The sequence below is a fragment of the Elephas maximus genome, chromosome 15, assembly GCF_024166365.1.
Source record: "Elephas maximus indicus isolate mEleMax1 chromosome 15, mEleMax1 primary haplotype, whole genome shotgun sequence".
Lineage (NCBI taxonomy): Eukaryota > Metazoa > Chordata > Mammalia > Proboscidea > Elephantidae > Elephas > Elephas maximus.
Genome location: NC_064833.1, coordinates 86,117,316 through 86,144,928, shown reverse-complemented (window position 1 = coordinate 86,144,928; position 27,613 = coordinate 86,117,316). Strand labels below are relative to the sequence as shown.

Sequence of the window (27,613 nt, the reverse complement as noted above, 5' to 3'; positions counted from 1 at the left end):
TCATTCTCCTTTGCCCCAAGTGGGATGGGACTAATTGGTGCATCTTAGCTCATTGTCTCTTTCTTAGTCTCTCCACATTATCAAACAAAACCTGCCAAGGAGTTGATTCCAGCTCATAGCAACCCTCTAGGACAGAGTAGAACTGCCCCATAGGGTTTCCAAGGAGCAGCTTGTGGACTCGAAGTGCCGACCTTTTGGTTGGCAGCTGAGCTCTTAAACACTGCACCACCTGGGCTCCCTCTCTGTACTATATTCTGACTTAATCCTTCAGCACTATTTTCTAGTGCTCTGAATCTATTTTTGACCATGTAGTTTGTTTTAATAAGTTCATTTTTAAATGTCTACTTGGTTCCTTTTCCTATTCATCCGCTCTTATTTCATTTTTATCTGTTTTTGTTTCCTACTTTTTTTTAAATAAAAATCATGTCTTATTTTTTGACATCTTAAACTTTGCATTTTTCATTTTTTTCATTGAATTAAATCCATATGCTGATGGATGATTTTACTATCTTTCTTAGCTTTATATTTGTGTGTTTGGAATTTTGGTTTGCAGCTTTATTTAGAAGGAATTAGTTCTTCTTATTTTAAATTTTAGTTGATCAAATTTTGGTTGATCTCTTTCTGTTTTCTGTAGTTTTCATCTATGCTTTTCTAGGAACGTTGAGATTTCCCTCCTGGACATCTGGGCATCTTACTGAGAGCCAGGTCTTATGATGACAATTCAGAATTTCTGCACCATTTGGTATTGACAATATGGCAGATTCAGGCTCACAGCCAGCAGTTGTGGCTCATTCATGATCAGGAAGATGTCTGTATCCTCCCTTGATCCCACTCCTAGGCCTACAGATTTCCTGAGTCCCAGCAGAGATCGGCCATGATTTTTTTTTAAAGCTTCTTTCATAAAGAAGAAAAGATATGTCTCAACTTTTGAAGCAGTGAACACAGCTCCAGGCCCCCACCTAACTTTAGTCTCCTTTACCTTCCAGACCTGGGGTGGCACAATGGTTAAACACTCTGCTAGTAGCCGAAATGTTGGTGGTTCAAACCCACACAGAGGAGCCTCAGAAGACAGGCCTACTAATCTGCTTCCAAAAGATCACAGCTTTGAAAACCCTATGGAGAAGTTGTAGTCTGCATACATGGAGTCACCATGAGTCAGAATCGACTCATGACGACCAACAATAATAACAACCTTCCAGACCAAAGTTGCCACGGCCTGCTTCCTGGACCCAAGGCAAGCAGGTCTACTGTTTCTACTTTGCCCATTGTTTGACTTTCTATCTCATTTCTGGTTCTTGGATAGGCTTGCCTTGTTTGTGAGCTCAGCCATGCCTTCTTTAGACATTTCCTATCTGCCAATGCTTTGTGCTTGGAACAGAGGAGGTGACCAAAGTGGAAGTGACTGCACTAGCTCGACCAGAGCTCCACGGCTGCCTTTGACTCTGGATTCAGACACTCAGCCCTTTAGTCTTTGGTGTCTTTATAGTATTCACAGTAATTAAAAAAAAAAAAAAAAAAACTCCATTGCTGTTGAGTTGATTCCGACTCATAGCGGCCCTATAGTGACCCTATAAGACAGAGTAGAGCTGCCCCATTGTATTTCCAAGGAGTGCCTGGTGGATTTGAACTGCCAGCCTTTGGGATAGCAACCCAGCTCTTAACCACTGCACCACCAGGGCTCAGCTCTCTGGATATCTGTCTTGGGAGTAATGTGTGCTTGACAAGACACAGGAAGTAGGAATAAAAAACATGAACCAGCTTTTGAGTAGGGTGATGGTGAAGCCCAAGGCAAGATTACAGTGGGACAAGACTGCTGGGTTTGATGCCGGAAAGCAAAGTGAGCTGTGGCTGTTAAAACTGTGAAGATGTTTCCTTCGGGTCAGTGTCTAAAGCAGGTAACGGAGGCAGGACTGAGGAGAGCTGCTCAGCCCTGACAGAGGTCTAGATCACGGAGGCTCTGTCACCCAGAAGCAGCCACCAGCTGCTTAGCAGTTCTGTCCAAAGGGGAGAGAATACAAGAGCCAAGCAAATGCAGCTCAGAGGCTGTAGAAATGGATTTGGGTCTTCTCCAGGAGAATGTGCCCTCTCAAATTTCTTGCATTCTAGTCTGACTCCTACAGGGCTCTAAACTTACCCTGATGGTAGGATCATGTTTTAAGGGTCTCTGAGGAGGGTTTTGAATTTATGTCCTTTTAAGTTCTTGGGTGCTCCTTCATCAGGATCTCATCTATGGTTCTATACCATGTTGTTGTTGTTTTTAGCTGCCATCTAGTCAGCTCCGACTCATGACGACCTTATGTACAACAGAATGAAATGTTGCCGGGTCCTGTGTCACTCTCACAATCACCAGTATGTTCAAGTCTATCTTTGCAGCTGTTGTGTCAATCCATGTAGTTTATTCTTGTTAGCCCTCTACTTCACCAGACATAATGTCCTTCTCTAGCAATTGTTCCTTCCTGATAACATGACCGAAGGAAGCAAGTCAAGATAATGTTCTGTTGTGATACAAAGGGTTTGCACTGGCTAATCTTCAGATAGATCACCAGGCCTTTCTTCCTAGTCTGTCTTCTCTGGAATCTCTGCTGAATCCTGTCCACTATGGATGATCCTGCTGCTGTTTGAAATACCAGTGGCATAGCTTCCAGCATCATAGCAAAATGCAAGCCACCACAGTATGACAAACTGACAGGTGGGAGGTGGTCTGTACCCTTATAAAGCAGGAGCTTGGGTCTTGGGCCTTGAGAAATAGAAATCTTTTCCTACACAATACTTGATGCTTCATTATATTCCCAATGTAACTATTCTCCATAATGGTTATTTTCAGAATTTGGAAACTGTAATGAAAATGTTGTCATTATTAGGTGCCTTTGAGTCACTTCCAACTCATAGCGACTGTATGTACAACACAACAAAACACTGCCTGGTCCTGCACCGACCTCACAACCATTGCTATGTTTGAGCCCATTTTTGCAGCTACTGTGTCAGTTCATGTTGTTGAGGGTCTTCCTCTTTTTTTGCTGATCCTCTACTTTACCAAGCATGATGTTCTCCACGGACTAATCCTTCGTGATAACAAATCCTTGCCATCCTTGCTTCTAAGGAGCATTCTGGCTGTACATCTTTCAAGATAGATTTGTTCATTCTTGTGGGAGTCCGTGGTATATTCAATATTCTTCATCAACACCACAGTTCAAAGGCGTCAATTCTTTGGTCTTCCTTATTCATCGTCCAGCTTTCACATGCATGCGATTGAAAATACCATGATTTGGGTCAGGTGCACAGGTGGAGTCCTCAAGGTGACATCCTCGCTTTTTAACACTTTAAAGAGGTCTTTTGCAGCAGATTTGCCCAGTGCAATACATGTGTTTGATTTTGTGACGGATGCTTCCATGGGCATTGATGGTGGATGAAAATAAACAGCTATTAATGGAATTCATCTGCAAGATTTAAATGTACCAAAAAATAGGAACTAATTTTTATAAGCTAGTTAAGTTACATTTAAAAATCTTCTAACTAGTTACTGCTTTTGAGTTCAAATTACTAAAAGACTGTGATCAAGATTAAGATTGTGATCAATATTAAGAGCTTGCTTGGCTGTTAGTTGAATTTTGAAAAGGAGTCCTCTTAAATTTGAGGTTCGTAGGGACTTGGAAAAGCCACATTTGAGTAAGTTTATCTCTTGGTTAGGATGTGAAATCTTTGAAAAGTGGTCAACATGTGCTATTCACATTTCTTCAGGCTGCTTTTGAAATGCCATAAATTACAGAATAAAGCACCTGAGATCACTGACATTGATTTTACATTCACCAACCCTCCAAGCGTCAGGATCCTCAAGTGAAGGCAGCCAGTTCCTGGGAAATCATGCAGGTGATGACATGTCTGAGTCACCTCAGCAGACAAGGAAGTGATGTCCAGCAATGCTCACCAGAGGTGACACATGCACCCAAACCCAAACCAAACCCAGTGCTGTCGAGTCAATTCCGACTCATAGCGACCCTATAGGACAGAGTAGAACTGCCCCAGAGAATTTCCAAGGAGCGCCTGGCAGATTCGAACTGCTGACCTTTGGGTAGCAGCCGTAGCACTTAATCACTACGCCACCAGGGTTTCCAACACATGCACATATACCTCAAAAATGAAATAGGCAGCAGTGCCCAAGGAGCACTGATTCTGTGTCATTTAGAAAGAACAATTGAAAATGAAATGTGTACAGTGTTTTCCCACAGGTAGAATGACAACAAAGGGAAGATATATGAAGCTAGAGAGGCTAGTCAGATCACATATCCACATCTGAAAGGACTGACTGTATTCACATATGCACCAGGGGCATATTTTTAAGTCTCCTAAATAGGTAGCAAACAGCATTCATTTAATATCTGGTATTAGACTTAATACTAATTAGCTATTACATAAAACTATACTTACTCTCTACAATATGCCTGGGACACTAAATTGCGACTCTTCTATAAGCAGCTACGTTATTTGTCTTTTCAGTAAGCATGCAGTAATTTAAAATATCTTGCTCTGCCAATTCTAAGATGACTAAAAGATTCCTGTAAATTTGAAAACTAAATGAAATGCATCTTTTTTCAGGAAATGACGAATAGCATATTGACTCAAAAAAGGAAGAAACTATGGGGGAAAAAAAAGCAAAACATAAATCAAGGACAAAATTGAAAACACAGTCAATAAAAGCCACTCCTAAAAGCTTCCAGTAATCTCATGGGCAAATTCTACCAAATCTTTAAGGAAAAATAATTCCCTTATGAAGATATAAATAGATGGATAGATAGGTATCCTAATAAAATATTACCAAATCAAATTCAGTAGAATAATAAAAGAAAAACCACATATTAGAGCCAAGAAGAGTTTACCTCAGTAAGGGTGGTCCAATGTTAAGAAATTCATTAATGTAATTCATTTCATTAACTGCTTAAAGGAGAAAATTCATTCAATCATCTCCGTAGGTGTTTCATAATCTGATTTCACCTGATAAAAGACTTCCATATTCAAAAGAAGACACAGCATCCACCAACGGGTGAATGGATAAACAAATTGTGATATATCCATACAATGCAGTACTACTCAGCAATTAAAAGGAATGGACTATTGATACATGCAACAATCTCAAAATAATTATGTTGAACAAAGGAAGCTAGAAAAAAAAGAGTACATATTCCATTTATGTAACATTTATATAAAATTCTAGAAAATGAAAAATTATAGTGACGACAGAAAATCAGTGACTGTCTTGGGCAAGGGGTATTAGGAGGGAGGGAGTACAAAGAGATTCCAAAGGGAAAGAGGAAACTTTTGGGGGTGGTAGGTATGGTCACTATGAGTAGAGGTGATGCTTTCATAGGTACCTTGTATGCCACTGAGTGAATTTCTACTAATAGACATGTCAAAACTTAACAAATTGTATACTTTAAACATGTGCAGTTCATAGTATGTCAGCTATACCTCAATAAAGCTGTTTTTTAAAAAGTATAAGGACGGATTTTGATAGAATTTGCCTTTGGCTGCTGATGGCTGTATTTAGTTATGAGTTTGTTCTCTAGATCATTAAGATTCTTCCATGTATTTACAAAGAAATAGGTGCATAAACAAATAAAAAATACTAACTCATAAGATAGGCTAGTACAACATATTTTATACTATATAAGCAGTAGAGGAAAACTTCCTTAAACTGGTGAAGTTACCTTCTCCCAGAAATCTCCAACACACATTATACTTAATGACAGTATTATCAGTCTTCTCAGTAAAGTCATGAAGACGACAAAGTTGCCTAGTATTATTGCTACTTTTCACTATTTATTGAACTTCCTGCTAATGAGCGAAAACCAGGGAAGGAAAGATGTTTGTACCTTGGAAAGGTTCAGGAAGCAAAGAGACAGTGTGATTACTTACAAACAGTATGATGGTCTAACTAGACAATCCAAGAGAACCAACAGAAAGACTCCTAGAACTCATAAGAGAATTCAATAGAGTGGCCAGATATCGTATCCTGACGCTTTCTACTTCCCTAAATAGCCACTTAGAAAGTAAGGGGGCAGGGGGGAAGATGTCATTTATGACAGCAGCAAAAATCAATCTATAAAATATCCAGGAATAACCAAAAAACCAAACCAATTGCCATTGAGTGAATTCTGACTCATGGCGACTCTGTTGCAGAGTAGAACTGCACTCCGTATGGTTTTCAATGGCTGATTTTTCAGTAGATTGCCAGGGCTTTCTTCCTAGGTGCCTCTGAGTGGATTCAAATTGCCAGCTTTTTGGTTAGTAGCCCAAAGCTTAACCATCTGCACCACACAAGGACTCCTGGAATAAACCTATAAAACTGTAAAGACTTGTTTAAAGAAAACTTTTAAACTGTACGTGAGAGGAATTAAATACATGTAGATATTTCATGTACTATTTGAGAAGATTTGATCTTGTAAAGATGTTGAAATAAGAGTCCCTTGAAACCCTTTGATATTGCCATGTTAATACTCTTTCCTTCTTTTAGGAGGCAATTGGATTTTTTTTTTTTTTAATGAGGCAAGTTGCATCAATATATCTTAGAAAATAAAAGTTTTCTAGAGCATCTTTGCTTAAAGATTGTGCTGGATTGTCCTTGCCCCTCATATGCTGAACGGAGTAAAGCCATAATTGGTCTGTGTCTCCACTGAAATGCCACAGATGCAAGAAAACCAAAGACACAAGGGAAAGATGAGTCCAAGGGACTACAGGACCACAACTACCACAGCCTCCACCAGACCGAGTCCAGCACAACTAGATGGTGCCTGGCTACCACCACCGACTGCTCTGACAGGGATCACAATAGAGGGTCCTAGACAAAGCTTGAGAAAAATGTAGAACAAAATTCTAATTCAAACAAACAAACAAAAAAAAGCCCAGACTTACTGGTCTGACAGAGACTGGAGAAACCCTGAGAGTATTGCCTCCAGACACTCTTTTAGCTCAGTACTGAAGTCACTCCTGAGGTTCTCCCTTCAGCCAAAGATTAGACAGGCCCATAAAACAAAACGAGACTAAATGGGAACACGAGCCCAGGGGCAAAGATGAGAAGGCAGGAGGGGACAGGAAAGCTGGTAATGGGGAACCTAAGGTTGAGAAGGGGAGAGTATTGACATGTTGTGGGGTTGGCAACCAATGTCATAAAACAGTATGTGTATTAATTGTTCAGTGAGAAATTAATTTGTTCTGTAAACCTTCATCTACAGCACAATTAAAAGAAAGAAAGAAATGCCACAGATGAGGCACAAGACCGATACCTAGAGGCCCCTGAGAGCCCAAAGCTTCTGCTCTAGGAGCTACATTAAGTGGGGTCGGAGACACGTCTGCCTTTGAAGCCATCTCCCAATAGTACCACAAAATGTGGCTGTGAGCTGGGCAGATTTCCCTGCCTCCACCCTTGACCAAGTGATCCATGCTAGCTCAGAAGCCTGGGACCACCCAGTGGGAGGCTGGGCACTGTGGACTGGTCTGGGCGATGTATCACTTGGTCTGCCACGGGGAGGGACTCTCTTTCATGCTGTCCTGAAACTTACATCCCAATGTAATTAAAAGACAAGTTAGGGCTAGCCTAGAGAAGGAGATGTCCCTGATTTGGGCAGGTACTAAGACAGATGTCATTTCTCTCAAAATAAATCTGTGTATCAGCCCTAATCCAAATCCAAACATGACATTTTGGGACCTTGGCAAGCTGATTCCACAATTCAGCTGGAAGAAAAAATGGTCAAGACCAGCCACTAAAGAAAGTTTTTTTAATTAAGAGAGCTTGGCCTACAAATATAAAAAAAAAAAAAGGATAATAATTACAAGCAAGTCCAATAGCATATAGTCAATAGGAATAGACAAATACAATGTTGGAATAGAATAATAAATCTAGCATTTAATTCCAAAGTCCTGTTTAAGGTTCCTTAGTTTTTTTTTTATATCTGCTTACTCTTAACCCATCAATAATTCACCGGTTGTATCCAAAGTAAAAATGGGCTCAGCAATTTCTGGTTTCTTATGGTGACTTTACGCTTTTCTCCTTCAGGTATTTTTGTGGTCCTCAAAAAAAAGGAGAGGGGAACCCAAGGTGGAGAAGGGGAGAATGTTGACACCTTGTGGGGTTGGCAACAATGTCAGAAAACAATATGTGTATTAATTGTTTAATGAGACACTCATTTGCTCTGTAAACCTTCATCTGAAGTACAGTTAAAAAAAAAAAAAAAAAGGAGAGGGGCTGAGAGACATAAAGCTTTTGCTTTCCCACCTGGGGAGCTAGAGGGAAGTTCCCTAAGACAGCAGGACAGATGTGGGGCCACCCACAGTCCCCACCTGACATCCTGATGCTCTCTGGGAATAACTGAGCAATCACTATGCACCCCGCAGTACCTAAGTGCTTTGCAAGTTTGGGGTCATTAATCCCAAACTGAGTAACTTGGAGATGACACAGCTAGTGAAGATTTGACTTGGGTCTGCCAGGCCTCCGGGAACAGTCCCCTCTTCTGCTATTTCCATCTGCTGTGTTAGTGTGGCTGACTTTTTTGGCTTGGTATCCTCTCTCTCTCTGTGCTGGTCTCAGGGGCAGCCACAATTAAGCTGTCACCTGTAACTGCTCCTCCGTGGTTCAGTTCCAGAGGGCTCGACTGGGAAATGCCCCTAGTGTCGCACTTATTGAGACATCTTAGATTTATGTGTTTACTTGTCTGTCTCCTTTACTGAACTGTGAGCCCCTTAAGGGCAGGGACCCTCTTATTTGTCATTTTCCTCTTAGACTGTGTCAAAATGCTTGGCAGATGCTAGGCATGAAGTAAATGTTTCATAAATTACTGGATTCTAAGATTCTCAGCACCTAATTTTACCAGAATTAGTAGAAATGACCTGGATAGAGTCACCATTGCATCTTCTTAATGACTCCAACAGCTGCATCCCTGGGCTGATGGCCTGTTAACTCTGCCTTCTCCCTTCCTACATTCCCTGCTGCAGCCTATGGGATCAGAACGGATGGAGATGCGAAAACGGCAGATGTCTGCAGCCCAGGAGACACCAGGCGCCACTCCGAGCCAGCACATAGGGGGAAATCATGGATCAAATGCCTGCTGCTTCTGCTGGTGCTGCTGCTGTAGCTGCTCTTGGTAACGTGTGGGGTTTTTACCAACATATTCCCGATGGGGAATTAGTACCCCTCAGTAGTGCTGGTTTAGGGTTAATTCAACAAGTGGTCTTTAAGCAACTACTATTTTTTTATGTGCCTAAGGAGTCTTTGACTGGTGCAAACAATTAACAGGCTCAAGTGCCAACCAGAAGGTTGGAGGTTCGAGTCCACCCAAAGACACCTCTGAAGAAAAACTTGGCAATCTACTTCCAAAAATAATCAACCATTGAAAGTCCTATGGAGCACAGTTCTACTGTGACACGCATGGGGTTGCCAAGAGTCAGAGTCAACTGCAACTGGTTTTACTATGTGCTAACATTGATTTGACTTCTGTAAAGGACACCTTCCCCCCACCCCAAAAAAAAATTAAGAAGAGAATACATTTTAGCACTTGAGGAACTTTTACTCAAATTCCTGGAATCAGACAAACATACGTTAAACAACTGAGGGCCAATATAAGGCAGTTTATCATCTAATATTAACATTAGGGCAGAAACAATGCCTGAATCATTAGAAAGGGGTGAACTCCCAGCACTTGGTAATAAAGGCTTTGTGGAAGAGAAGGATTTCAGATGACTCTGAAGGCTGGGTTATGAAGTAGAGAGCCTGGTTATCTTCTGCTGCTTTTGTTTTGTTAATTTTGTTTTTTAATAAAGAAAAATATCAAAATATGTGCTTAAAATGGAGAGAGAAATCTAAAAATATAGGCTAGCTTACTGCATAGAAAAAAAGGAAGACACAAAATCAATGTCCAGGAAAGTCTGGCCAGCTCCTGCTTGACTTGAGCTCGTGTTAGTTTCTAAAATGTTCCCATCTAGTGGATGGGGCACAGCAATAACAGTGGCCAGGGACTGAAAGAATCTTGGCTCTGAGGGGCCCATCCATTGCTAGCAAGTGGGAATATGGCGGATGTACAGTTGAGAAGTGCCCGGAAGTCTGGCATTTAACACAAGCCTTCAGTCCCCGGTAGGAATCTGGATGATTAACTAGGAAATGGAAAGAGAGGCTTAGATAGGAGGCTGAGACACACGTGGCAGTCCGAGACCCAACCCAAACATGAAGATAGTGCCTGTGGCAGACAGACTAAGTTAGGCCCCTTCTCCACTCTTTCCCTTTGCTAGCGGACCTCAGTGTTGAAAGGACAATTGTCTGAGAGATGTGCAAGCATTCCCCAGTGCTGGTGACACCTCTGCTGTCATGGCAGAGGATGGGAGGCTGACAGTATGGCCTGAAGAATGTCCTGTACTGATGGGGTAAGGACGACAGGTGGATGCAGACTCCAGAGTAGTGTCCTTCCATAAAGTGGGGTAATGCCCAGAAGAACAGAATGTGGGGTTAAGAGACACAAGTCTGGGGTTGTATCCTGGATCTAGGGTGGCTCAGAAACTAGTTGAGACTGAGCCTACAGCTGGAGGTATCAGCAGCTATAGATAAGCAGGGCTGGAGAAGGCAAGAGCTATGCATATAAGCAATACATTTGTGTGTGATGATAATTCATTGCTCAATTTTTCAACTGGGTAAGATATAGAGAAGCATGCTCCAATCTGGACTGCTATTTTTGCTGTGTCTTTCTGAAAGCTAAATATGTGGTTGTGGTTGTTGTTGTTAGGGGCTGTGGAGTTGGTTTCAAATCATAGTGACCCTATGCACAACAGAATGAAACACTGCCCAGTCCTGAGCCATCCTCACAATCGTTGTTATGATTGAGCCCATTATTGCAGCCACTGTGTCAGTCGATTTTGTTGAGGGTCTTCCTCTTTTTTGCTGACCCTGTACTTCACCAAGCATGATGTGGTTATTTCTGTACAAAGTTCTCAAAATTCAACCTTTTGCTTGTTCTATTTTTAAGACCTTTATTGTACCAAGGCTTCAACAAAATCTTTTCCTATCTTGGGAGTGTGGGAATGAGATGGAGTGGGCACATGGTGAACACAAACAAATCTTAGGGTACACTGAAATTTATTTTGAATTACATGAGCCACACTTCGCATGATTCCTCCAGACCACACCACTTTGTGTTTTAACAGGGCAAGGAAGTGATTACATCCACTCCTCATTTATCAACATGATTGGGTTTCAAGGACCAGGTCATTATACAAAAATCATCATGTGAAAATGGAGGATGACCACATCAGATCACAAAATGTAAGATGACTACCTCATTACATAACTGCCAAATTACATCATTACATAACTGCCAAACCACTGGCTCAGGCAAGTTGACACATAACCTTAATCATCACAGCCAGTATTACTCTTGCCTTGCACTTTGGCATTCATTACTGCCAGATGTATATTGTTAATGTGGAAAATAGTCAAATAGTAGATTTTTTACTATTGTCATAAATGCAAAATCTCAAATAATGAGATAGTCCGTAAGTGAAGAGTAGGTATATTTACTTTAGAACCAAATAGAATTTCTAATCACTAGTTGCCCTTTTATAAAATGTACCTAATAAATTCATTTTTAAACTTTTATTATGTAAAATTTTAAACATACACAATAGAATATTCACAAGAGAATAATGAACCCCCATGTACCCATCAGAGCCCTGGTGGCACAGTGGTTAAGAGCTCCGCTGCTAACCAAGAGGTCGGCAGTTTGAATCCACCAGCTCTCCTTGGAAACCCTATGGGGCAGTTCTACTCTGTCCTAGAGGGTTGCTACGAGTCAGAATCGACTAGACAGCAATGAGTTTGTTTTTGTTTTTATTTTTTGGTATGTACCCCTCATTCAACCACAATAACATCAACCCATCAGCAGTCCTGTCTCAGACACACCCTATTCTTCCCTCCACTGTATTATTTTAAAGCAAATCTCAGATCTTAGAATCAATTAATCTTTGTATCTATCTATCTCTCTCTCTCTACGCGTGCACACTCACACACACACACACCCTTGCAATTTATTTGAAAATGCAAGGTCATTTGTCCTATCAAGTTTCCCACAGACTGGATTTTGCTTATTGTATCCCACATGTGGTCCAGTATCTTCCTCTGTCCTCTCTATTTCCTATACATTGGTAGTTGGATCTAAAACCTTGATGACATTCAAGTTTTTAAATTCGGTTTTTGAAAACAAGTCAAATCCCTCTTCAACAAAAGTGCTGGAGAAGTTAGATACCCACAGTATGACAGTGAACCCTGTCGTAGTGATCTAGTGCTGTTATAATACCAGTGGATGGCTTCAACAAGGAGAAATTTATTTCCTCACAGTAAAGTAGGTTAAAAGTCCAAATTCAGGGCGTCGGCTCCAGGGGAAGGCTTTCTCTCTCTGTTGGCTCTGGAGGAAGGTCCTTGTCCTCAATCTTCCCCTGGTCAAGGAGCTCCTCAAGTGCAGGGACCCCAGGTCCAAAGGATGCACTCTGCTCCCAGTGATGCTTTCTTGGTGGTATGAGGTTCCCAACTCTCTGTTTGTTTCCCTTTCATCTCTTGAGAGATAAAAGGTGGTGCAGGGACACCCCAGGGAAACTCCTTTTACCTTGGATCAGGGTGGTGACCTGAGTAAGAGTGGTGTTACAATCCCACCCTAATCCTCTTAACGTAAAATTATAATCACAAAATGGAGGACAATCACACAATACTGGACATCATGGCCTAACCACATTGACACATATTTTTGGCCGGACACAATTCAATCCATAACAACCCTAACCTAATCCTCACACCTTACACACAAATTAACTCAGAATGTACCAGGGACTTAAATGTAAAATGCAAAACTATAAAACTTTTAGAAAAAATACCAGAAAAACTCTTCAGGATCTGGGGTTAGACAAAAAGTTCAGAATCATAATCTTTTTGTAAATAAAACCGATAAATTGGATTTCATCAAAATTTAAAACTTTGGCTCTGTGAAAGATCTTATAAAGATGACAAAAAGACAGTTTACAGGATGATAAAAAATATTTGCAAGCCATGTATGCAACAAAGGACCAGTTTCTAAAATATATAAAGAGCTCTCAAATTTCAACAGTTTAAACAAACAATTCAATTAGAACATAGACAACAGACATGAAGAAACGTTTCACTGCAAATGATATATAGATGACAAATAAGCACATAAAAATGTTCAACATCACTAGCCATTAGCCAACCCAACCTAACCCGTTGCTGTCGAGTCAATTCCGATTCATAGCAACCCTATAGGACAGAGTAGAACCATAGGGTTTCCAAGGAATGGCTAGTGGATTCAAACTGCCGACCTTTTGATTAGCAGCCGTAGCACTTAACCACTACGCCACCAGGGTACTCACTAGCCATTAAAAAAAATAATAATAATTTTTTTTATTAGGAAATGTAAATTAAAACCACAATGAGACATCACTGCACACCTGTTAGAAAAGCTAAAAAAAAAAAAGTGACAATGCCAAATGCTGGTGAGGATGTGGAGAAACTGCATCACTCATACATTGCTGGTGAGAATGTGAAATGGTACAACTACTCTGGAAAATAATTTGTTACTTTCTTAACTAAACATGCAATTACCAAATGAGCCAACACATCAGCCTTATTTATAAAAGCTAAACACTAGAAACAGCCCAGATGTCCTTCAGTGGGTCAATGGTTAAACAAACCACAATATATCCATACCAGAGAATACTACTTAACAATAAAAAGAATGAAGTATTGATACACACAACTTGGATGAATCTTCAAAGAATTGTGCAGAGCTAAAAAAGCTAATCTCAAAAGATCACATACTGTATGATTATATATATATATATATATATATATATATATATATATATATATATATATATATATATATATATATATATATATATATATATATATATATGTTCAACCATTTCAGGAAGTAACATATAATCCAGAAGTGATGGTTCTGAAGGAAGAAGTCCAAGCTGCACTGAAGGCATTGGTGAAAAACAAAGCTCTAGGAATTTGCAGAGGACCAATCGAGATCTTTCAACAAATGGATGCACCTCTAGCACTGCTCAGTCATCTATGCCAAGAAATCTGGAAGACAGCTACCTGACCAGCCAACTGGAAAAAATCCATATTTATGCCTATTTCCAAGGAAGGTGATCCAACCAAATGTGGAAATATCAAACAATATCATTAATATTACATGCAAGCAAAATTTTGCTGAAGATCATTCAAAAGTGGCTGCAGCAGTATATCAACAGGAAACTGCCAGAAATTCAAGCCAGATTTAGAAGAGGACGTGGAACCAGGGATATCATTGCTGATGTCAAATGGATCTTGGCTGAAAGCAGAGAATACCAGAAAGATGTTTACCTGTGTTTTATTGACTATGTTAAGGCATTCGACTGTGTTGACCGTAACAAATTATGTATAACATTGTGAAGAACTGGAATTCCAGAACACTTAATTGTGCTTATGAGGAATCTGTACATAGATCAAGAGGCAGTCATTAGAACAGAACAAGGGAATACTGAATGGTTTAAAGTCAGGAAAGGCATGTGTCAGAGTTGTATTCTTTCACCATACCTATTCAATCTGTATGCTGAGCAAATCTGAGAAGCTGAACGATATGAAGAAGAATGGGGACATCAGGATTAATGACCTGCATTATGCAGATGACACAACCTTGCTTGCTGAAAGTGAAGAGGACTTGAAGCACTTACTGATGAAGATCAAAGACCACAGCCTTCAGTATGGATTACACCTCAACATAAAGAAAACAAAAATCCTCACAATTGGACCAATAAGCAACATGATGATAAACGGAGAAAGGATTGAGGTTGCCAAGGATTTCATTTTACTTGGATCCACAGTCAACACCCATGGAAGCAGCAGTCAAGAAATCAAAAGACACACTGCATTAAGCAAAGATGTCACCTTGAGGATTGACATGTGCCTGACCCAAACCATGGTGTTCTCAGTCGCCTCATATGAATGTGAAACCTGGACAATGAATAAGGAAGACTGAAGAAGAATTGACACCTTGGAAGCAAAGATGGCAAGACTTTGTGTCACATACTTTGGACAAGTTAGGAGGGATCAGTCCCTGGAGAAGAACATGCTTAGTAGAGGGTCAGCGAAAAAGAGGAAGACCCTCAATGGGACGGATTGACACAGTAGCTGCAACAATGAACTCACGCACAGCAACAATTGTGAGGATGGCGCAGGGCTGGGCAGGACTGTTGTGCGTAGGGTCTCTATGAGTCGGGAGCAACCTGACAGCACCTAACAACAACAACAACATATATATGAATGGAGTGCTAGGGAGTGAGGAGGGTGTGGCTATAAAAGGGCAACACTAGGGATCCTCGTGGTGATTGCCATGTTCTGTATCTTGACTGCACTCAATGTCAATTTCCTGGTGGTGATATTGTGCTGTAGTTTTGTGAGATATCCATCGGAGCGCACTGGGTAAAGCAATTTTTTTTTTTAATAATTTTTATTCTTTAAGTGAAAGTTTACAAATCAAGTCAGTCTTTCACACAAAAACCCATATACGCCTTGCTACACACTCCCAATTACTCTCCCCCTAATGAGACAGCCCACTGTCTCCCTCCACTCTCCTTTCGTGTCCATTTCACCAGCTTCTAACCCCCTCCAACCTCTCATCTCCCCTCTAGGCAGGAGATGCCAACATAGTGGGTAAAGCATTTTTATGCACTATTTCTTATAACTGCATTTAAGTCTACAAATTATCTCAAAATAAAAAGTTTAATTAAAAAAAAGACATGGGAGGGGAAAAAAAAAACATTTGCAACACGTATAAGCAAAAAAGATTAGCATCCAGAATATATAAAGAATACCTAAAAAAAAAAAGACAGGGTGTTCAACAGAGGTCCTGGGAGCCAGGTGGAGACAACACAAAACTACCTCATGAGTGTCAAAGAAGGCAGAGGGAGAAGAGATGGTAACAATGTAAAGAAAAACCCTCTCACTCAAAATGAACTGGCAAATCAAAATTACAAAACATACTTTAAAAATCTAGTGCTAAGAAAGAGAGTCAATAAACCAGAATGTGGATTCAGTCTAGAGTTTGATAAAAAGTTTGATGAAGATTATAAAATATGTTCCAAATACTGAAGAGGTACATGAAGAAAGGGCTTCCATTTTAAGAAGAAAGCAAGAAATTAGAGTAAAATGGGCAGAAATGAAACAAGAACAGGTGGATATGAATAAGAATGGGTTGGATATTTTGGAAATGAAAAATGTGGCCATGGAAATAATCAAAATTGATGGGATAAATACAAGTACATACACAAACTGAATCTTCGTATGACAGAAGCGAGGAATCCATCAGAACTCAGGCCGAGGAAACTTAGGGATAAATGAAAACATAAGAAGAACACTTAAGATAGACTTCCAGCCACCATTCAACCATAGACAGAAGCACCACGCTGTCCCTTCACAGGAAAGACCCGAAAAACTAAGAGAGACAAACGTCATTCCCGGAATCTGAAGTGCTAAATGAAGAGATAAAGAACTCAGCAAAGCACCGAATGGAATAAGAAACTGACAGGACAGAGACCAAAGAGAGATACATGCAGAGGGCCCCATCAGCTAACACAGCATGGATCAGCCATCTTGGACTCCTGTCGGGGATAGGCAGACTGGGAGCACAGGAAAGCAGCTTCACAGAACTCCCAGCAGGAAACAGAGTACCCGGTAATCACGATACCTGCTTTCCCACCCCCTATTTTGCCCCCGTTGCTCTACCTCTGAGCTTCCTGGCTGGCTGCGGTGGCTCAGCTGCCGGGAAGTGCAGCGTCCATGCCGCTTGTCTTCACACCATCCACGTCAGAGAACAGTGCACAGGGAGTACAGGAAAGCAGCTTCACGAAGTTCCCAGCAGGAGACAGAGCACCTGGTAACAAGTGATATAGGCTTTCCTAGCCTCCCCTTCTTCCCCCACCCCTTCAGCCTCCTCTGCTTCCTGGCAGCTGCAGTCTCTTGGCCAGGAGGCAACTGCTTTGGACTCAGGGTGCTTGGATTCACCCTGCCCACACTGGCCAAGCCCCTGAGCTCATTTTGGATCTTTCCGTCTCTTTTGGTTTCTTCTGATCCTCCTACCACCTCCCTGTCCTTTCTTTGGAACACCTGGCTCTGCGTGCCATCTTTTCTTCTTCTTGAAAGGCTGTGAAACCACACTTGACTGGAGAACCACTCTCCCGGTCCGGGACACCATGCTGGTGGGATCCCTGGGTTTTTTTACCCCCCATTTGTTTTGCTTTGTTTTTCTTTTCGCAGCTTGGGAGCTCTTTCTAGGTAGGCTGCACTGAACGGCTTAGGAGCCACTCCCCCAATCTGCGTAGCTGCTTAGGTGGGATCCCTGGGAGCATTTCCTTTTTTTTTTTTTTTTTCCTTTCTCTCTTTTTCCCTTTATTCATTTCTCAGTTCTCATCTCTCTACACTTACCTTCTTTTCCTGTCTCCTGAATACCTGGTGCTGTGTGACATCTATAACCCTCTAGCTAGGCTATACTGTGCAGCCTGGGAGCCACATCCCCAGTCTTAGCAGCCCCACCGATGGGACTCTGGCACTCCTGGGGCTTTTCTTCTCCAAATTTTTATCTAGTTATTTTTTTCTTTCTTTTTCCCCTTGCTTTTTTTTTTTTTTTTTTTAATATCCTTTCTGCTTTTCTCCATTTCTCGGTTTCTCATCTCTCCACTCCAATGGCAAGCTCCCATACCATTTCTTTTTTTTTTTCTTTCTTTCTTTGCTTGTTTGCTTTTGGCTCCTGTTTCTCTCTTCTCTCTGTCCTCCTTCCCCCCCCCCATTAGCTCCACACATCACAACCTCCCCTCTCTTTCCTGCCTACCTGCACTGTGCACTGAACGGCACACCCTTGAGCAGCACAAGCACAGCTAGAACCTACCCTGCACTGATTCCTGGCCCACCCTGTTGGCCCTAGTACATGCCACAAAGAGCCCATCCTAGCCCCTCCCCTTCAGCTGGATCTGTCCTGCTGCACCATAGCGGAATGACTGGCCCTGCCCATTGGAAAAGGAGGTGAAAAGTATCTTGACTACAGATGAGCAAAGAACACACAGCTCACCTGCTCAGGCATAACAAAATAAAAAAAAAAAAGTAGGATGAAACAAACAAATCTACAATCAAGAAGCAAAGAAAATAACTACTGAATGTCCTGAAGGCAGTAGACAATATCAAAACACATAAAAAAACAGGACAGGATGGTTCCAGTAGGCATCCAAAATAAAACACCAGATGACTTTCCAGTAGAAGAAAAGGCACTAGAACTACCTGACAGGGAATTCAAATCTCTAATATTTGGAGCAATCCAAGAGTTGAAGAAAAAGCAGACAAAAATGAGGAAAAAGTAGACAAATTTATGGAAAAGGCAGACAAATTCATGGAAAATATAGACCAAAAAAATGGAACAATTCAGAAAATACAGGAACAAAATGCCAAAATAAATTCACAACTAGAAATCATACAAAAACAACAATTAGAAATCCAAAAGATAAATAAACAACAAGATTTCAGAAATGGACAGTGTCACAGAAAGGCTGAGGAGCAGGCTTGAAATGATGGAAGAAAGAATCAGTGAAATTGAAGACAAACACTTGGATACAGCTCTGTTTGAGGAAAAATCAGAAAAAATGAAGAAACCCTGAGAATTCCGTGGGATACAATCAAAAGCAAAAATTTATGAGTTATTGGAGCCACAGAATAGGGAGAGAGAATGGAAAACACAGAGAGGATCATTGAAGAATTACTGACAGAAAGCTTCCCTAATATCATGAATGATAAAAAGCTGACCATTAAAGAAGCTCAACGAACCCCACATAGGACAGATCCCAAAAGGAAAACACCAAGGCATATCATAATCACACTCGCTAAAAAAAACCAAAGACGAAGGAAAATCCTGCGAGCAGCTCGAGAAAAACAAAAAGTCACCTACAGAGGAGAAACAATAAGACTAAGCTCTGATTATTCAGCAGAAACCATGCAGGCAAGAAGGCAATGGGATGACATATATAAAACCCTGAAAGAAAAAAATTGCCAACCAAGAATAATATATCCTGCAAAACTTTCATTCAAATATGATGGCAAAATTAGGACATTTCCAGATAAACAGAAATTAAGGGAATATATAAAAACCAAACTTACAAGAATTATTAAAGGGAGTCCTTCGGTCTGAGAACAAACAACATCAAACCACAGCCTGAATCTAGGATGCAAGATTGTACCAGCCAAATACCAACCTAGGAAATGAACTCTCAAGGACCATCCAAAACCAAAACAATTGCAACAGGGAATCAGAGAGGTTAATCTGTAAATGACAACAATGTCAGAACAATAAAAGAAGGAATAAACGGTACAGGTATAGAACTTTCTAATGGAATGAAAGGCAAGGCAATACCAACTAATAATAGACTGGTTCAAACCTAGGAAGATAAGGGGAAAGTTCAAGGTAGACACAAAGAAAGTTAACAAACCTACTCATCAAAATAAAGAAGAAAAATATAAAGTCTCAATAAAAACAAAATCTACAAAAACAAAAGAATTCCACAAATAAAAGGAACTCAGCACAGGACATTGTGCTGAGTGAACTAAGTCAATCACAAAAGGACAAATATCGTATGAGACCACTACTGTAAAAGCTCATGAAAAGGTTTACATACAAAAAGAAACAATCTTTGATGGTTACAAGGGAGGAGAGGGGCGGGGATGGAAAAACATTTAATCGAAAATAGATAAGCAATAACTTTGGCGAAGGGTAAGACAGTACACAATACTGGAGAAACCAGCACAACCTGTACAAGGCAAGCCCATGGTAGTTCCGTGGACACATCCAAACTCCCTGAGGGACCCAATTGCTGGGCTGCGGGGACCATGGTCTCAGGGAACATCTAGCCCAATTGGCATAACAGAGTTTATAAAGAAAATGTTCTACCTTCTACTTTGATGAGTAGTGTCTGGGGTCTTAAAAGCCTGTGAGCAGCCATCTAGGATACTCCACTGGCCTCACCCCTTTGGGAGCAAGGAAAAATGAAGAAAACTAAAGATACAAGGGAAAGATTAGTCCAAAGTACTAATGGACCACATCTACCATGGCTTCCACCAGACTGAGTCCAGTACAACTAGATGGTGCCTGACTACCACTACTGATTGCTTTGACAGGGATCATAGTAGAGACTCCTGGACAGAGCTTGATAAAAACATAGAACAAAATTCTAACTCAAAAAGAAAGACTGGACTTACTGGCCTGACAGAGACTGGAGAAACCCTGAGAGTATGGCCGCCGGACACCCTTTCAGCTCAGTAATGAGGCCACTCCTGAGGTTCATCCTTCAGCCAAAGATTGAACAGGCCCATGGAACAAAACAAGAGTAAAGGAGCACAGCAGCCCTGGGGCAGGGACTGGAAAGCAGGAGGGAAGAGGAAAGCTGGTTATAGGGAACCCAGAGTTGAGAAGGGAGAGTGTTGACATGTTGTGGCATTGTTAGCCAGTGTCATAGAACAATGTGTGTACTGTTTGATGAGAAACTAGTTTGTTCTGTAAACCTTCATCTAAAGTTCAATTAAAAGAAAATGACAAAAAAAAAAGAACACTTAACCGATATAAATTAGAGATGAGAAGTCCAGTGTACTTCTTCCTGAAGTTTCAGAAGAAGAAAATGGAGAGAATGCTGAAAAAGCAATATTTAAGACATTAGACCTGAAAATTTTCTACAATTGAATAAAGATAACCAGTCCTCAAACTCTCGTCGAATTCTCCTAGTACCAGGTAAGTTTAAAAAAAAAAAGTCATAAGTCTAGCCATACCTGAACATTGGCTCTAATAATGTCAGCTCACTTGGGATCTGTCATTCTAGATTGCCCAGAGCAGGAACCATCACGGTGCTATTTGTTTTTTCTCTCTAGAAGCCATCAAACCACTGGCCTGGTAGCTGGGTCTCTTGCGCAACAGTAAGGTACCATACAATCAGAGGATACCCAGCAATCCTCAGACTGCATACCTCAGATCAACTTGAAAGTTAAAAATAGTCCTGTGCCAAGCCCCAGTAAAATATAACCTTCATCTTGTGAAATCTGGCACGTGGCTGGAATGACAGCCCATGGCCAATGTCCACCCCTCTTAAGAGATCCCTTACAATTTGACATCTTATGAGTCAAAGGGATGTTTCTGGGGGGGGAGGAGGAGCAACTCAATAACTGTCTCTATGGCTGTAATGACAGAACCAGATTCCCTCAGGACAGCGTCCTGTCGGAGGCAACCCCTGCTAAGTACTTCACATGACTCACAGCACGGTAGGACCCCTCACCCCTGTCAACCAATCCTACCAATAATCTCCTAGGTATAGAAGGGTGAGGATGCTGTAAAATGAAACCGCCCTACTTCAATGAACTTCTCTGAAAACCCCCCAGATAAGGAGATAACCCAGAGAAATTTCCCCTCAGATCCATCATCAAGTGCATATGTTGCTATCCCTTAATATGAGCTATGTACCAGAAAAAAAAAAGCTATACCTAGACATACTAATAACAATGATAATAACAGTAGCCAACACGTTGCACTTACTATATGTGTATATAAAAGACAATAGGACAAATGTCTTCAAAGTATTGGAGAAACTGAAAACTTAGACTGTAATTCAAGAGTACAGGTAAAATGAAGACATTTTCAGACATACAAAATCCAAGAGAGTTTACTACCCACCACCAGCACCACTGGTTGCCATCCATTTGACTCTTGACTCGTGGCCACCCCCATGTGTGTCACAGTAGAACTGTACTCCATAGGGTTTTTGTGGCTGTGATCTTTCAGAAGCAGATCACCGCACTTGTCTTTGAAGGAGCCTCTGGGTGGCTTCAAACCACCAATTTTTCAGTTTGTAGCAAGTGCTTAACCATTTGTGCCACCCAGGGACTCCCTACTACCTACTCATAAACCTGCTTCTGTCAAGTCGATTCCAACTCATAGTGACCATAAAGGACATAGTAGGACTGCCCCATAGGGTTTCTAAGGAGCAGTTGGTGGATTCAAACTGCTGACCCCTTGTTTAGCAGCCACTCAACCACTGGGCCACCAGGGCTCCTTACTGCCTATTCCAAAAATCTGTTGCCATCAAGTCAGTTCTGACTCATAGTGACCCTACAGGACAGAGTAGAACTGCCCCATAGAGTTTCCAAGGAGTGCCTGGTGGATTCGAACTGCCGACCCTTTGGTTAGCAGCTATAGCACTTAACCGCTATGCCATCAGGGTTTCCTTATTACCTACAGACCTCCCTGAAAGAACTAAGAAAGATGTACTTAGGAAAGAAAAAGTGAATCCAGAAAGAAATCATGGGAAACAAGTAACGATGATGAAAACAAAAGAGTTCGAATAGAACTATAAAAATGTAGCATTTAATTTTGTGTTAAAAAGTTTACAACAGAAAGGGGGGACCAAGATGGCGAAGTAGTCAGATACTTCCTGTGGTCTCTCTTATAACAAAAACCAAACCAAACCAAACCCGTTGCCGTGGAGTCGATTTCTACTCATAGTGACCCTATCGAACACAGTAGAACTGCCTCATAGGGCTTCCAAGGACCCCAAAAAACAAGTGAATCGACTATATATGACAATCTAGGAGCCCTGAACATCAAAGGCAAAGTTGAGGAATTGGCCCAAGTGGCAGTGGGAGGGAGAGACACTTCAGAAGCAGTGAGGAGTTGCCAGACCTGACCCGGCAGGAACCGGCACCCCACAGGCCAGATCTGCTGGCGAGAGTGCAGTAAGGCAAGTAGTGGCAATCAGCATACGTTTTCTACATCAGGAGAGACTGAGTGGCAAAGTCCACTCATGCCTCCAGAATCAGTGAAAAGCAGCACTCGATCTGGAAAAGATAAGTACATGCACCTAATCTATTGTGCAGATCAAAAATCATCCCTTTGGGAAAAAACTGTCTCCAATTTACCTGCCCCCTTCCTGCTCTGCACTGGGTCCAAGCAGGCTTCAGAGATTCCCGCGTCCCCTGAGCTGAAATTAGGACCTGTCACATTCCCTGAGCCATTCTCCTGGCCTTGGAGGTGGAACAAATTAACAAACAGGAAAAAACAATCTGCCAGTTCCACTAAGCCAGGAACTTAGGGCAGAAACAGCTCCTTTGCCTAGGCACAGGCATAAGGAGTCTGTGGGCTTTGAATGCCTTTCACCCCTGCGTAGATCTGTGTGGGCCTACTACAACAGCGTAGGCCCTCATTAGCACAGTACAGCAGGGTATATACCCGAAGTCTAACCTCAACTGTATCAGCTATATGGTGGAGAGGTGATGTTTGACACCACTGTGCCTATTAAGCAGGGTCCTCACCTACCCACATCAGGGGCCTGAGGACTACTAGCTCCACGCCACCTAGCCACCCATGACAGGGATCCAAGAATAAGTGGTGCCTCCGGACCTTACAGCCAATAGCATTGGGTGGCCATAGTCTGGCTGCAAAACCCACCCATCTATGCACTCCAGATAACAAGGACATGCTTTTCTCACAGACACTCAGGGGTGGTTGTCAGCCACCTGCCTTGCTCAGTGCCTGACTGCCTAGTGCAGCCAGATACCTGTGCCTATGCCAACCACCCCTGCTTGTCTAGGTCTGTAGGTGAGAGCCTGCACCACACACTTGGTGACTGACTACCGGGACACCTGAGCTGAATCTATACAAGAAAAATAAACAGACTCCTGGGCCCACATTCCTAGTAAGAAATCTAACCACCTGGTGACAGGAAGTTAGAGCTTCAGAGGTACCAATAATCAAACTAGCTCATGTGGCAGCCTGTTTGGGCATAACAAAACAAAACAAGAATCTAGGACACAGTAAGCAAACCTAAAATCCGTAAATACAATAACTTATTGAAGGCTTGGAGACAATAGTCGATGTCAAATCACATAAAGAGGCAGACCATGATGTCTTCAGCAAGCTGCCAAAACAAAGAACCAAGAAATCTTCCAGATGAAGGTAACTTCCTGGAATTACTGGAGGTAGAATACGAAAGATTAATATACAGAACTCTTCAAGAGATCAGGAAGGCGATCAGGCAAAACACAGAACAAGCCAAGGAACACAAAGACAAAACAATAGAGGAACTTAAGAAGATTAGACAAGAGCATAATGACAAATTTAACAGGTTGCAAGAATCCACAGAGAGCAAACAGAAATCCAGATTAACTATAAAATTTCAGAATTAGACAACTCAATAGAAAGTTGGAGGAGCAGAATTGAGGCAATCAAAGTCAGAATAATGAGATTGAAGATAAAGGACTTGATACCAACATATTTGAGGAAAAAATCAGATAAAAGAATTTTAAAAATGAAGAAACCCTAAGAATAATATGAGACTCTATCAAGAGGAATAACCTACAAGTGATTGTAGTACCAGAACCTGGGGAGGGGGGGATAACAGAAAATACAGAGAGAATTGTTAAAGATTTGTTAACAAAAAACTTCCCTGATATCCTGAAAGATGAGAAGATATCTATCCAAGATGCTTGTCAAAACCCACACAAGGTAGATTCCAAAAGAAAGTCACCAAGACATAATCAAACTTGCCAAAACCAAAGATAAAGAGAGGATTTTAAGAGTAGCTAGGGATAAACAAAAAATCATCTACAAAGGAGAGTCGACTAAGGCTAAGCTCGGACTACTCAGCAGAAACCATGTAGGCAAAAAGTCAGTGAGATTGACATTTATAAAGCCTTGAAAGAAAAAAATTGTGAGCCAAGAATTATATATCCAGCAAAACTGTCTCTTAAATATGATGGCGAAATTAGGACATTTCCAGATAAACAGAAGTTTAGGGAATTTACAAAAACCAAACCAAAATTACAAGAAATACTAAAGGGAGTCCTCAGGTTAGAAAATCAATAACATCAGGTAACAACCCAAGACTAGAACACAGGACAGAGCAACCAGATATCAACCAGAGAGGGAAGTCACAAAAATAAATCAAAGCTAAAACACTCAAAATAGGGAAACAGAGATGTCAATTTATAAAAGATGACAACATTAAAACAAAAAACAGGGACAAAAAAATGAAGTCATAGATCTTTCATATGGAGAGGAAGTCAAGATGATACAAAGAAATAAAAAATAGGTTTAATCTTATAAAAATAGGGGTAAATATTAAGGTAACCACAAAGGAAACTAACAGTCCTACACATCAAAATAAAAAAACAAGAAAAACATAAAGACACAGCAAATACAAAATCAACAAAAATGAAAAAGATGAAACGAAAATACATAAAGGAAAATGACAGCACAGAAAATTAAGCGGAACAAAGAAACGGTCAACAACACACACAGAAAAAGACACCAAAATGACAGCACTAAACTCATAAAAAAAAGAAAAAAAATTTTTTTTTTTTTACCTAGCCATAATTACACTGAATGTAAATGAACTATATGCACCAATAAAGAGACAAAGACTGGCAGAATGGATTAAAAAAACACAATCCATCTATATGATGAGTACAAGAGACACACCTTAGACTTAAAGGCACAAACAAACTAAAAGTAAAGGATGGAAAAAAAAATATATCAAATAAACAACAATAAAAAAAGATTAGGAGTGGCAATATCAATTTCTGAGGAATTAGACTTTAAAATCCACCACAAAGGATAAGGAAGGACTATATAATGATTAAAGGGTCAATAATTTTTTTTTTTTAAACCAGGAGGACATAACCTTACTAAATATTTATACACCCGATGACAGGGCTCCAAAATACATAAAACAAACTCTAACAGCATTGAAACAAGAGATAGACAGCTCCACCATAATAGTTGGAGACTTCAACATACCACTTTTGGTGAAGGACAGAACATCCAGAAAGAAGCTCAATAAAGGCACAGAAGATCTAAATGCCGTCAGCCAACTTGACCTCATAAACGTATACAGAAGAAACCACCCAGCAGCAGTCAAGTATACTTTCTTTTCCAACACACATGGAACATTCTCCAGACTATTAAGCCATAAAGCAAGCCTTAACAAAATCCAAAGCATCAAAATATTACAAAGCATTTTTTCTAACCATAAAGCCATAAAAGTAGAAACCAATAACAGAAAAAGCAAGGAAAAAAAAAAAAAAATCAAACACATGGGAACTGAACATCTTGCTTAAAAACTACTGTGTTATAGAAGAAATTAAAGAGGAAATAAAGAAATGCACAGAATCAAATGAGAACTACCAGGACGTTTAGGACACAGCAAAAGCAGTGCTCAGAGGTCAATTTATAGCAATAAATGCACACAGCCAAAAAGAAGAAAGTGCCAAAATCAAAGCATTAACCCTACAACTAAAAGAGAAAGCAGCAAAAGAAGCCCTCAGGTACCAGAAGAAAGCAAATAATAAAAAATAGAGCAGAATTAGATGAAATAGAGAGTAGAAAAACAATCGAAAGTGTTAAGACCAAAAGCTGGTTCTCTGAAAAGACCAAAAAAATAGATAAATCACTGGCCAGGCTGACAAAAGAAAAACAGCAGCGGAAGCACATAACCCAAATAAGAAATGAAATGGGCAATATCACAACAGACCCAACTGAAATTAGAAGAATCAAAACAGAATACTACGAAAAATTGTACTGTAACAATTTGAAAACCTAGAGGAAATGGACAAATTTCTAGAAACACACCACCTACATAACTAACACAAACAGAGGTAGAACAACCAAATAAGCCTATTACAAAAGAAGAGATTGAAAAGGTAATTGTCATGGATTGAATTATGTGCCCCCAAAAAGGTGTGTATCAACTTGGTTAGGCCACGATTACCAGTATTCTGTGGTGGTCCTCCATTTTGTGATTGTAATTTTATGTTAAATGGATTAGGGTGGGATTGCAACACCTTTACCAGGTCACATCCCTGATCCAATGTAAAAAGGGAGTTTCCCTGGGGTGTGGCCTCTACCACCCTTTCTCTCTCAAGAGATAAAAGGAAAGGGAAGCAAGCAGAGAGTTGGGGACTTCATACCACCAATAAAGCAGCTCCGGGAGCAGAGCACGTCCTTTGGACCTGAGGTTCCTGTGCTGAGATGCTTCCAGGCCAAGGGAAGACTGATGCATCACAAGGACCTTCTTTCAGAGCCGACAGAGAGAGAAAGCCTTCCCCTGAAGCTGGCACCCTGAATTCGGATGTCTAACCTACTGAACTGTGAGAGAATAAACTTCTCTTTGTTAAAGGCATCCACTTGTAGTATTTCTGTTATAGCAGCACTAGATGACTGAGATAGTAATTAAAAATTCATAACAAAATAAAAGCCCTGGCCCCAATGGTTTCACTAGACAATTCTACCAAACTTTCAGAGAACAGTTAACACCAGTACTACTAAAGGTATTTCAGAGCATAGAAAAGGATGGAATACTCCCAAACTCATTCTGCGAGGCCAGTATAACCCTGATACCAAAACCAGGTAAAGACACCACAAAAAAAAGAAAATTACAGACCAATATCCTTCATGAACTTAGTCACAAAAATCCTCAACAAAATTCTAACCAATAGAATTCAACAACGTAT

At 40.8% G+C, this 27,613-nt stretch overlaps 1 protein-coding gene across 1 annotated transcript in view; it reads left to right on the top strand.

The window, feature by feature from the left end:
- Positions 1-27,613, top strand: part of RGS20 (regulator of G protein signaling 20) — a 130,370-nt gene that overhangs the window by 79,093 nt on the left and 23,664 nt on the right. The window contains exon 5 of the mRNA XM_049853770.1: positions 8,983-9,131. Coding sequence (XP_049709727.1) covers positions 8,983-9,131 — 149 coding nt within the window. The remainder of the gene's footprint in view (positions 1-8,982; positions 9,132-27,613) is intronic.